The sequence below is a fragment of the Pecten maximus genome, chromosome 14, assembly GCF_902652985.1.
Source record: "Pecten maximus chromosome 14, xPecMax1.1, whole genome shotgun sequence".
Classification (NCBI taxonomy): domain Eukaryota; kingdom Metazoa; phylum Mollusca; class Bivalvia; order Pectinida; family Pectinidae; genus Pecten; species Pecten maximus.
Window position 1 is genome coordinate 34,685,136 of NC_047028.1, and position 13,607 is coordinate 34,698,742.

Consider the following 13,607-nt stretch of genomic DNA (forward strand, 5'->3'; position numbering starts at 1 on the left):
CCTGTAATCGGATTAATTAACGAAATAAGGTAAACAACGGGATGTCGTACGGGAATAAGGAAAACAACGAGATGTCGTACGGAAATAAGGAAAACAACGGGATGTCGTACGGGAATAAGGAAAACAACGAGATGTCGTGCGGGAATAAGGAAAACAACGGAATGTCGTACGGGAATAAGGAAAACAACGGGATGTCGTACGGAAATAAGGAAAACAACGGGATATCGTACGGGAATAAGGAAAACAACGGGATGTCGTACGGAAATAAGGAAAACAATGGGATATCGTACGGGAATAAGGAAAACAACGGGATGTCGTACGGAAATAAGGAAAACAATGGGATATCGTACGGGAATAAGGAAAACAACGGGATGTCGTACGGGAATAGGGAAAACAACCGGATGTCGTACGGAAATAAGAGAAACAACGGGATGTCGTACGGGAATAAAGAAAACAACGGGATGTCGTACGGGAATAAAGAAAACAACGGGATGTCGTACGGAAATAAGAGAAACAACGGGATGTCGTGCGGGAATAGGGAAAACAACCGGATGTCGTACGGGAATAAGGAAAACAACGGGATGTCGTACGGGAATAAGGAAAACAATGGGATGTCGTACGGATATACGGAAAAAAACAACGAGATGTCGTACGGGAATAAGGAAATAACGAGATGTCGTACGGAAATAAGGAAAACAACGAGATGTCGTACGGGAATAAGGAAATAACGAGATGTCGTACGGAAATAAGGAAAACAACGAGATGTCGTACGGAATAAGGAAAACAATGGGATGTCGTACGGAAATAAGGAAAACAACGGGATGTCGTACGGAAATAAGGAAAACAACGGGATGTCGTACGGAAATAAGGAAAACAACGGTATGTTGTACGGGAATAAGGAAAATAACGGTATGTCGTACGGGAATAAGGAAAACAACGGTATGTCGTACGGGAATATGGAAAACAACGGGATGTCGTACGGGAATAAGGAAACAACGAGATGTCGTACGGGAATAAGGAAAACAACGGGGTGTCGTACGGGAATAAGGAAAACAACGGGATGTCGTACGGGAATAAGATAAACAACGAGATGTCGTACGGGAATAAGGAAAACAACGGGATGTCGTACGGGAATAAGGAAAACAACGGGATGTCGTACGGGAATAAGGAAAACAACGGGGTGTCATACGGGAATAAGGAAAACAAGGAGATGTCGTACGGGAATAAGGAAAACAATGGGATGTCGTACGGAAATAAGGAAAACAACGGGATGTCGTACGGGAATAAGGAAAACAACGGTATGTCGTACGGGAATAGGGAAAACAACGGGATGTCGTACGGGAATAAGGAAACAACGAGATGTCGTACGGGAATAAGGAAAACAACGGGATGTCGTACGGAAATAAGAGAAACAACGGGATGTCGTGCGGGAATAGGGAAAACAACCGGATGTCGTACGGGAATAAGGAAAACAACGGGATGTCGTACGGGAATAAGGAAAACAATGGGATGTCGTACGGATATACGGAAAAAAACAACGAGATGTCGTACGGGAATAAGGAAATAACGAGATGTCGTACGGAAATAAGGAAAACAACGAGATGTCGTACGGGAATAAGGAAATAACGAGATGTCGTACGGAAATAAGGAAAACAACGATATGTCGTACGGAAATAAGAGAAACAACGGGATGTCGTACGGGAATAAGGAAAACAACGGGATGTCGTACGGGAATAAGGAAAACAACGGGATGTCGTACTGGAATAAGGAAAACAACGGAATGTCGTACGGAAATAAGGAAAACAACGGGATGTCGTACTGGAATAAGGAAAACAACGGGATAAACAACCCTGTGTGGTCCTAACACCAGTACAGACATCAGTTTATTTTCTGACAAGCTTTTTCTGGGAAGACTCGATGTTTTATAACAAGTAATCATAAATATGTAATGTTGCGTTACTTCACGCGAGACGTTTTCAGTTTACAGAACGTTAAATGTCAAATTACAATATAATAATCTTTATTTAAAGTCGCATAAATTTGTACAGGTAACATTTGCCCATGACAGCTATTATTACAAAATGGGATACTTATTTAGGAATTACAATACCATACATAAAAGTAAAAACAAAATCTGTCATTTTTCTGTTAATAAGCCATTAATTGTTACAAGTCTACATGTAGATCAACCGTTAATTAATAAAGCGAGGGAACGATTGTGTTTCCGGTGTTTGGGGATCCGTGAAAAGTGTCCGCAAGCTTACTTACCTTGTGTAAGGAAGACACATGTAATACTCCATGATAACAGTCCTTGGTACAGTACGAACATTTGGGTGAAATGTAAAAACACACAAAATGATAGAAGTCACAAAATTTGACCTTTATCTGAGAATACTCCTTCTAATTTGACCTTTATCACTATATTCTGAGAATACTCCTGTCTGCTTTTGAATATTCCCATACACTGCTCGACCACATATATCTCTTTTAGCACAGGGACTAATTTCATTGGTCAGTTACCAATGTAGTACATGAACTCTTTTCCTAATGGTAAACAATGTAACACATGGAACAGTCACCTGATAATCACTGATAAAGCACAGGGACGAATCAACTTATTATAATGAATATGATACAGGAACAAGTCCACTTATAATAATCAATGTGACACAGGGACCAGTCAACTGGACACAGTATCTGTCTGGCCCCTGTGTACAGTCCATGGTTTATTTTATCATATATGAACATGTCTGACCCCTGTGTACAGTCTAGGATTTCTTTATTATATATAAACATGTCTGACCCCTGTGTATAGTCCAGGATTTCTTTATTATATATAAACATGTCTGACCCCTGTGTATAGTCCAGTCTTCGTTATTATATATGAACATGTCCGACCCCTGTGTACAGTCTAGGATTTCTTTATTATATATAAACATGTCTGACCCCTGTGTATAGTCCAGGATTTCTTTATTATATATGAACATGTCCGACCCCTGTGTATAGTCCAGTGTTCGTTATTATTTATAAACATGTCTGACCCTGTGTATAGTCCAGTGTTCGTTATTATATATGAACATGTCCGACCCCTGTGTATAGTCCAGGGTTTCGTTATTATATATGAACATGTATGACCCCTGTGTACAGTCCATGGTTTATTTTATCATATATGAACATTTATGACCCCTGTGTCTAGTTCAGTCTTCGTTATTATTTATAAACATGTCTGACCCCTGTGTACAGTCTAGGATTTCTTTATTATATATGAACATGTTTGACCCCTGTGTTTAGTCCAGGGTTTCGTTATTATATATGAACATGTCCGACCCCTGTGTATAGTCCAGGGTTTCGTTATTATATATGAATATGTCTGACCCCTGTGTATAGTGCAGGGTTTCGTTATTATATATGAACATGTCTGACCCCTGTGTATAGTCCAGGGTTTCGTTATTATATATGAACATGTCTGACCCCTGTGTATAGTCCAGGGTTTCGTTACTATATAGGAACATGTCTGACCCCTGTGTATAGTTCAGGGTTTCGCTATATATAAACATGTCTGACCCCTGTGTATAGTCCAGGGTTTCGTTATTATATATAAACATGTCTGACCTCTGTGTACAGTCCAGTGTTCGTTTTATATATAAACATGTCTGACCCCTGTGTATAGTCCAGGGTTTCGTTATTATATATGAACATGTCTGACCCCTGTGTATAGTCCAGGGTTTATTTTATTATATATGAACATGTCTGACCCCTGTGTACAGTCTAGGATTTCTTTATTATATATGAACATGTCCGACCCCTGTGTATAGTCCAGGGTTTATTCTATTATATATGAACATGTCTGACCCCTGTGTATAGTCCAGGGATTATTATATTATATATGAACATGTCTGACCCCTGTGTACAGTCTAGGATTTCTTTATTATATTATATGAACATGTCCGACCCCTGTGTATAGTCCAGGGTTTCGTTATTATATATGAACATGTCCGACCCCTGTGTATAGTCCAGGGTTTCGTTATAATATATGAACATGTCCGACCCCTGTGTATAGTCCAGGGATTATTATATTATATATGAACATGTCTGGCCCCTGTGTATAGTCCATGTCCGTCATCAGTTCGAGCTTGTGAAGTGCAGCACGTGTATTGACATAGAACATGGTCCGTGATACCACTTGTCATCAATGTGAAACTCGTGTTTGCCTTGGTCAGGATTTGCTACCCATTAAACACATAAATCTCGAAACTGTTATCATGTATTCGTCCAGTGTGGGAAAGTCAGTGTCTGTAAAGAACTCGTCATAGATAATCTAATTAATAAACAGACTTTATATCAATCCCACCCAAACGAGCAAATGCACAAAGTCTCCAGACAAATTTCGCTATTTTTTTTTCAGTGACATTTTTTAACCAAAAGACATGGCTTAGAACTATCGCCGACCGTTCAGAATCAGACATCTTCCCTCCGGTTCCTATGGATACTGGATGCTGTACGATATACTAGTTAGGTATACAGAATTAGTTCATTTCTGCACACGAATCTCGCCAGCCTGATGCTATTCGATAGCGATACTCATTCAAAATTGACATGTACAGATTTCAATCTCTTCCAGAGAACATTTCTGTCCCCTCCATGTAAATTATATCTCTGGTATGTTATCTGGAAGATTACGGAGAGGATAGCATGCGATCTGGGAGTTATTGTGGAGATTATCGCAATGCACTCTGGGAGAGATTATGGAACGGAACACAATACACTTTGAGAGAGTTTATGGCGCATAATACACTCCGGGAGAAATTCTGGATAGGATCGCAATGCATTTTGGGAGAGATTATGGAATGGGTCGCAATACACTCTGGAGGAGATAATCTAATACACTCTCGGATGTTATTGAGAGGGCCGTAATGCACCCCGGCGGAGATTATGGAGAGGACAGCAATGTATTATGGGAGAGGTTATGGAGTGGATCGCAATGCACTCTGGGAAAGATTACAGAGGGGACTGCAATGCACTCTGGGAGATATTATGAAGAGGATTGCAATGCACTCTGGGAGAGATTGTGGAGATTATAGCAATGCATTCTGGGAGAGATTATGAAGAGGATTGCAATGCACTCTGGGAGAGATTATGAAGAGGATTGCAATGCACTCTGGGAGAGATTGTGGAGATTATCGCAATGCATTCTGGGAGAGATTATGAAGAGGACTGCAATGCACTCTGGGAGATATTACTGAGAGGATATCAATGCATTATGGAGAGATTATGCATAACTTATGCAATCCCCAAAATGTCCGAAAATACAACTCATTTCCCTCCAAGAAGATGCTGCTGCTAAATGGAAATGTTGATGCTGGACAGACAGACAGACCGGCATCATACCATGGCATAATCTCACTTGCTCTTTGGGCAGACAAGCCAATGAAACAAACCAACATGCTGCATGCCATGTACGAGAACTTGCTTCTAGACTGTTAATTAGTGATTGTTTGAAATAGTTATCCCTTGTGAACTTGACAGTGAATCTGGGTAATGTATGTTCACAAAATTTGAGCAGCATCCCCCTAGCTTACTACATGTGAAATATATCAAGGTTAAAACTTGATAAGCCACCCCAATCTTAAGAGTAAATACTAATAATATCTGTACAAAGTTAAAACAATTACATCATTTTTTTTCAGTTTTTCATTCATTTTATTCAAAAATTTAGTACTGAAATATTCTGAAGCATGGTAAGTGTAGGTAAGATGATAAATGAGATGAAATTTAAACATGAACACAGAAACAGCACATATAAAATCTGAAGGCTGATATAGAACTAACAGCTTAACAAAATAACAGATAATATCAGATGATTCTGAGGGTAACATATATACTCTGTGTGTTTTCAACAAAAGGCTGGAGGGTCATAACTTGAAACCTTGCAGTCATAATTATGCAGGGAAAGGATCTCAAAGCTTCCTCATCATGTACCAAGGACTTAGTATCCGGGTTTGACCCCAGGTTAAAGGGTGGAGACCTGTTTCTGTACTATGACCCAGGGACATAGTATCCAGGGTTGGACCCCAGGTTAAAGGGTGGAGAACTGTTTCTGTACTATGAGTCTATGACCCAGGGACTTAGTATCCAGGGTTGGACCCCAGGTTAAAGGGTGGAGAACTGTTTCTGTACTATGACCCAGGGACTTAGTATCCAGGGTTGGACCCCAGGTTAAAGGGTGGAGAACTGTTTCTGTACTATGACCCAGGGACATAGTATCCAGGGTTGGACCCCAGGTTAAAGGGTGGAGAACTGTTTCTGTACTATGACCAAGGGACATAGTGTCCAGGGTTGGACCCCAGGTTAAAGGGTGGAGAACTGTTTCTGTACTATGACCCAGGGACTTAGTATCCAGGGTTGGACCCCAGGTTAAAGGGTGGAGAACTGTTTCTGTACTATGACCCAGGGACTTAGTATCCAGGGTTGGACCCCAGGTTAAAGGGTGGAGAACAGTTTCTGTACTATGACCCAGGGTCTTAGTGTCCAGGGTTGGACCCCAGGTTAAAGGGTGGAGAACTGTTTCTGTACTATGACCCGGGGACTTAGTATCCAGTGTTGGACCCCAGGTTAAAGAGTGGAGAACTGTTTCTATACTATGACCCGGGGACTTAGTATCCAGGGTTGGACCCCAGGTTAAAGGGTGGAGAACTGTTTCTGTACTATGACCCAGGGACATAGTATCCAGGGTTGGACCCCAGGTTAAAGGGTGGAGAACTGTTTCTGTACTATGACCCACGGACATAGTGTCCAGGGTTGGACCCCAGGTTAAAGGGTGGAGAACTGTTTCTGTAGTATGACCCAGGGACTTAGTATCCAGGGTTGGACCCCAGGTTAAAGGGTGGAGAACTGTTTCTGTACTATGACCCAGGGACTTAGTATCCAGGGTTGGACCCCAGGTTAAAGAGTGGAGAACAGTTTCTGTACTATGACCCAGGGTCTTAGTGTCCAGGGTTGGACCCCAGGTTAAAGGGTGGAGAACTGTTTCTGTACTATGACCCGGGGACTTAGTATCCAGTGTTGGACCCCAGGTTAAAGAGTGGAGAACTGTTTCTATACTATGACCCGGGGACTTAGTATCCAGGGTTGGACCCCAGGTTAAAGGGTGGAGAACTGTTTCTGTACTATGACCCAGGGACATAGTGTCCAGGGTTGGACCCCACGTTAAAGGGTGGAGAACTGTTTCTGTACTATGACCCAGGGACATAGTATCCAGGGTTGGACCCCAGGTTAAAGGGTGGAGAACTGTTTCTGTACTATGACCCAGGGACATAGTGTCCAGGGTTGGACCCCAGGTTAAAGGGTGGAGAACTGTTTCTGTACTATGACCCAGGGACTTAGTATCCAGAGTTGGACCCCAGGTTAAAGGGTGGAGAACTGTTTCTGTACTATGACCCAGGGACATAGTATCCAGGGTTGGACCCCAGGTTAAAGGGTGGAGAACTGTTTTTGTACTATGACCCAGGGACTTAGTATCCAAGGTTGGACCCCAGGTTAAAGGGTGGAGAACTGTTTCTGTACTATGACCCGGGGACTTAGTGTCCAGTGTTGGACCCCAGGTTAAAGGGTGGAGAACAGTTTCTGTACTATGACCCAGGGACTTAGTATCCAGGCTTGGACCCCAGGTTAAAGGGTGGAGAACAGTTTCTGTACTATGACCCAGGGACATAGTATCCAGGGTTGGACCCCAGGTTAAAGGGTGGAGAACTGTTTCTGTACTATGACCCAGGGACATAGTATCCAGGGTTGGACCCCAGGTTAAAGGGTGGAGAACTGTTTCTGTACTATGACCCAGGGACATAGTATCCAGGGTTGGACCCCAGGTTAAAGGGTGGAGAACTGTTTCTGTACTATGACCCAGGGACATAGTATCCAGGGTTGGACCCCAGGTTAAAGGGTGGAGAACTGTTTCTGTACTATGACCCAGGGACTTAGTATCCAGGGTTGGACCCCAGGTTAAAGGGTGGAGAACTGTTTCTGTACTATGACCCAGGGACATAGTATCCAGGGTTGGACCCCAGGTTAAAGGGTGGAGAACTGTTTCTGTACTATGACCCAGGGACATAGTATCCAGGGTTGGACCCCAGGTTAAAGGGTGGAGAACTGTTTCTGTACTATGACCCAGGGACATAGTATCCAGGGTTGGACCCCAGGTTAAAGGGTGGAGAACTGTTTCTGTACTATGACCCAGGGACTTAGTATCCAGGGTTGGACCCCACGTTAAAGGGTGGAGAACAGTTTCTGTACTATGGCCCAGGGACTTAGTATCCAGGGTTGGACCCCAGGTTAAAGGGTGAAGAACTGTTTCTGTACTATGACCCAGGGACATAGTGTCCAGGGTTGGACCCCAGGTTAAAGGGTGGAGAACTGTTTCTGTACTATGACCCAGGGACATAGTATCCAGGGTTGGACCCCAGGTTAAAGGGTGGAGAACTGTTTCTGTACTATGACCCAGGGACTTAGTATCCAGGGTTGGACCCCAGGTTAAAGGGTGGAGAACAGTTTCTGTACTATGACCCAGGGTCTTAGTGTCCAGGGTTGGACCCCAGGTTAAAGGGTGGAGAACTGTTTCTGTACTATGACCCGGGGACTTAGTATCCAGTGTTGGACCCCAGGTTAAAGAGTGGAGAACTGTTTCTATACTATGACCCGGGGACTTAGTATCCAGGGTTGGACCCCAGGTTAAAGGGTGGAGAACTGTTTCTGTACTATGACCCAGGGACATAGTGTCCAGGGTTGGACCCCACGTTAAAGGGTGGAGAACTGTTTCTGTACTATGACCCAGGGACATAGTATCCAGGGTTGGACCCCAGGTTAAAGGGTGGAGAACTGTTTCTGTACTATGACCCAGGGACATAGTGTCCAGGGTTGGACCCCAGGTTAAAGGGTGGAGAACTGTTTCTGTACTATGACCCAGGGACTTAGTATCCAGAGTTGGACCCCAGGTTAAAGGGTGGAGAACTGTTTCTGTACTATGACCCAGGGACATAGTATCCAGGGTTGGACCCCAGGTTAAAGGGTGGAGAACTGTTTTGTACTATGACCCAGGGACTTAGTATCCAAGGTTGGACCCCAGGTTAAAGGGTGGAGAACTGTTTCTGTACTATGACCCGGGGACTTAGTGTCCAGTGTTGGACCCCAGGTTAAAGGGTGGAGAACAGTTTCTGTACTATGACCCAGGGACATAGTATCCAGGGTTGGACCCCAGGTTAAAGGGTGGAGAACTGTTTCTGTACTATGACCCAGGGACATAGTATCCAGGGCTGGACCCCAGGTTAAAGGGTGGAGAACTGTTTCTGTACTATGACCCAGGGACATAGTATCCAATGTTGGGCCCCAGGTTAAAGGGTGGAGAACTGTTTCTGTACTATGACCCAGGGACTTAGTATCCAGTGTTGGACCCCAGGTTAAAGGGTGGAGAACTGTTTCTGTACTATGACCCAGGGTCTTAGTGTCCAGGGCTGGACCCCAGGTTAAAGGGTGGAGAACAGTTTCTGTACTATGACCCAGGGACATAGTATCCAGGTTTGGACCCCAGGTTAAAGGGTGGAGAACTGTTTCTGTACTATGACCCAGGGACTTAGTATCCAGGGTTGGACCCCACGTTAAAGGGTGGAGAACAGTTTCTGTACTATGGCCCAGGGACTTAGTATCCAGGGTTGGACCCCAGGTTAAAGGGTGAAGAACTGTTTCTGTACTATGACCCAGGGACATAGTGTCCAGGGTTGGACCCCAGGTTAAAGGGTGGAGAACTGTTTCTGTACTATGACCCAGGGACATAGTATCCAGGGTTGGACCCCAGGTTAAAGGGTGGAGAACTGTTTCTGTACTATGACAGAGAGATTGTGTTATTGATCTTCACATCAGGATTCTTCTATAAAAAGATATTGTTAGATGTGACATCCATTGATTAGACAGAATCTCGCTCTGTTCTGCGGATATCTCAACTTGTATGTTAAAATGCAAACTTTATTTATTTTAAAGTAACAGGGAAACAAGTTATAACAACTAATATTAATCACTCTTGTTGGCCCTGATGGAAGTGATTGGGGGTTTTACTAATATACTAGGGCTGAGATGGGCATTCCCCCATTCCATGACGTCATGGAAACAATAATAATGACATCATATTGAAAATTCATTATAACATAGCATCTGCCAGCTGTCTTTTGCTTAAGGAAATCTCTTCGTAGAAGTAATGATTCTCCTGTCCTGGTTAAGAGACGAGAGTTATCTTCCCCTAGCAACAACACGATCACCCTATGAAGTATGTGAGAGAAAGCAATTTCTCTCATCATTCCTCTTTTGACTCCGTAACCAACCCCTCCATACGATACACAAAGTTTAAAAATCTTGGATACTCATGGCTTCTTAAACTTCAATATGAGAAATTCAGGTTTGTTCTTTGGTAGGAATATAACTTCAATATTATAAATGTTTTCTATAAATATCATAAAATGGTTACATGTAGCCCAAGATTTTCGTAAAATTGTAACCCCGAAACTTCATGATCAAGGAGCAATATTATAAATGATGTCATTGTTGAATTTTTTATATTTTTTTTTTAAATTCTATGTACCATTAAGCTTATGACTCTTGTGCCTTTGAATCATGTGAGGAACTGACAACCTTATAGCTACGAGTCATTTCGTTTTGTTATTACAAATTACCCTTCACAAGGACTTTTTTATAAGTTCAAAATAGCCAACTTTTCCCCGGGCCAATAATATCTCAGGAATACTGATGAAAAATTTATAATGTTTGAAACATATCCGACCCTGCTCCGATATTGCTGGATATACAACTCCCTATTGCTATCAATGATAGAAAGACATACTCTTGCAAACCTTTAGATTTCTGAGGGACAGAAACAGGGATGAAGGGCAAATCTTACCTCTTATATATGCCTCTGAATGTCTTAAGACTGGGCACAAACAAAGGTCCAGTGTTCACCAGATTTTAAATATACAACGTTATTTTGCCGAGAAAAGAGCGTGGCAACATTATACACGCCTCTTCTGCTATGCACTATCCTTAACAAGATACATAATGTATAGTCCAATGGTGATCTTAATAAAATGCGAACATTTAAACATGGGACACTCGATGAAAAGTGATTGAAATGTCACTTTTGCTCAAGTGATCTAAAATTGTCAAAAGGATAAAATAAATATTGCACACACCCTTCATTTTACAAACATATGTTTACATGTACAACAGTCCTGTAGTGTCCATGTCAATCATCCGACTCTTTTTTTAAGCCGCTGTAGTGTCTGAGTCACTCATTTCACATGTGTACAGCTCATTAGATGTATGTATGTACTGGCCGCTGTAGTGTCTGAGTCACTCATTTCACATGTGTACAGCTCATTGGATGTATGTGTGTACTGGGCGCTGTAGTGTATGAGTCACTCATTTCACATGTGTACAGCTTATCAGATGTATGTGTGTACTGGCCGCTGTAGTGTCTGAGTCCCTCATTTCACATGTGTACAGCTTATCGGATGTATGTGTGTACAGGCCACATTCGTGTCTGTGTCACTCATTTCACAGTTCATCGGATGTGGCTGATACAGGCTGTTGTAGTGTCCTTGCCACTCATTTTGTGTCTGTACAGACCGACATACATGTTGTCAAGGTTACACATTTCCTTAAGCACTTGAATCTTTTCTCACCGAGAACAAGGTTTTCCTTCCTAACAGTATCTGCATGACCTCCTTGCTTTAGAGTTTCGAGTGCTATGGACCTCCTTGCTTTAGAGTTTCGAGTGCTATGGACCTCCTTGCTTTAGAGTTTCGAGTGCTATGGACCTCCTTGCTTTAGAGTTTCGAGTGCTATGGACTATGTAAAAGTTGTTTTTCTCCATGTACTCCCGCTCAATAAAGTTGGTCCATGCAGCAAACATTCTGCTTTGGTTGGAATAAACCATGGTCAGTGTAAGTTGAAACATGTACACAGATTACAGTCAGGTGCCCCTGGTAGGATGTGCCACTCGCACCAGGGATCCCATTCTTTACTGTGGCAGGTGACACCACTTGTGTTGCTCACAGGGAAAGCACCGACTGTCAGATCACTGAGGTTTTAACTCCACTGGGTCGGTACCGTCTGTCAGATTACTGAGGTTTTAACTCCACTGGGTCGGTACCGTCTGTCAGATTACTGAGGTTTTAACTCCACTGGGTCGGTACCGACTGTCAGATCACTGAGGTTTTAACTCAACTGGGTCAGTACCGACTGTCAGATTACTGAGGTTTTAACTCCACTGGGTCGGTACCGACTGTCAGATTACTGAGGTTTTAACTCCACTGGGTCGGTACCGTCTGTCAGATCACTGAGGTTTTAACCCCAATAGGTCGGTACAACTGTCAGATTACTGAGGTTTTAACTCCACTGGGTCGGTACTGACTGTCAGATCACCGAGGTATTAACCCCAATAGGCTCTATGCATCTCTACGTTGAAGTCTTGCTAATCTTTTCATGGCCTTACTGGACTCTTTTCCAGGCGAGATTTCTTAGGGGACGGTGAGGACATCTGAGCCTAGGAAACAAAATTAATTCAACATTAAACATCACTATTTTCAGTTTTCAAATATCACTTTTTTGAACATTTAGGTAACTGTTTCATTTATCAATGATAATTTGAAACTCTTTGTACCTACTCCAACAAAGGGTCATTGTTACCATAAAATGAAGTTGTAAACCTGAAGATTCAGTACGGACCTAAATGGTCACCTGAGTTCAGAAACATACACTGGCAGTTCATGTTTTGATTTTAAATTAAGGTTTTAATGCATCTGACCCCTGTGGCCTTTTACCCTAGGTTTCTTGGTCATTGAGAAGTGGAAAATATCAATTGTTTGTGACAAAAGTTGAAAACTAACTACATCATTGTGATACCAAACTCATTCTGGGTTATAGGCAACAAATTCAATGATATAGCCTTGTTTTTGGTAACTGGATTTTTACATATCACATAGTGTATGGTGGTCACCTAGCCTTCAACAGAACATACAGATTTTATAGAAATATGTTTCTGTTTTAAAAATGAACATGAAATTTCATTTTAACTGATGAATTAAAAGGTAATTTTTTAATTATTATTTAGTTAATTACTGCATATAGCTACACAGTATTAAATTATACAACCTGATACTCATAACAAGAAAGCTAAACAGAATAAATTGGTACCTTTTGCCATCTGTCCAGGAGTTTTTCATATTCTGACATGTAAAAGGCGAACACTTCATCACAGTCGCGACGGACAGTACTCCCCGGGGGGTTGTATGTACGACAGTTGTCCCTCACCAGTAACATATCGGTGTGAAAGTCTTCTTGGTCCAGATAGGTGTTAGCCTGCACACAAAATATTACACACTATCATTAAAAAGATTTCATAGAACATCTCCCCCATTTCCACTTGGACCTCTAAAATGACCAAAAAGCATACAAAAATCCAGAAATCAAAATCTTGGAAATATCTAAGTGCACAGCTGTTTAGCTAATCTAGTAAAACTAGTTTTAAGCTGGTATAAAAACGTTTTGGAACACTGACAGTCAGCACGGGT

The 13,607-nt window shown here is 42.3% G+C and overlaps 2 protein-coding genes across 2 annotated transcripts in view; one reads left to right on the forward strand and one right to left on the reverse strand.

Annotated features, from left to right (window-relative positions):
• Positions 1–41: 41 nt before the first annotated feature.
• On the forward strand, positions 42–728 carry LOC117341875 (translation initiation factor IF-2-like). The gene has a single exon (XM_033903736.1). It carries the CDS (start codon positions 42–44, stop codon positions 726–728), a length of 687 nt encoding a protein of 228 aa, XP_033759627.1.
• Positions 729–10,608: 9,880 nt separating this feature from the next.
• The window catches only part of LOC117341983 (BRCA2-interacting transcriptional repressor EMSY-like), a 30,468-nt gene continuing 27,469 nt past the window's right edge, over positions 10,609–13,607 (reverse strand). Inside the window, 2 exon segments of the mRNA XM_033903897.1 lie at positions 10,609–12,580; positions 13,231–13,395. Of these exon segments, the coding sequence (XP_033759788.1) occupies positions 12,518–12,580; positions 13,231–13,395 (228 nt within the window). The 3' untranslated portion in view covers positions 10,609–12,517.

What these genes read in the sequence shown, in the direction of transcription:
- LOC117341875 (XM_033903736.1), top strand. Translation starts at nt 42, where the DNA reads ATGTCGTACGGGAATAAGGAAAACAACGAGATGTCGTACGGAAATAAG.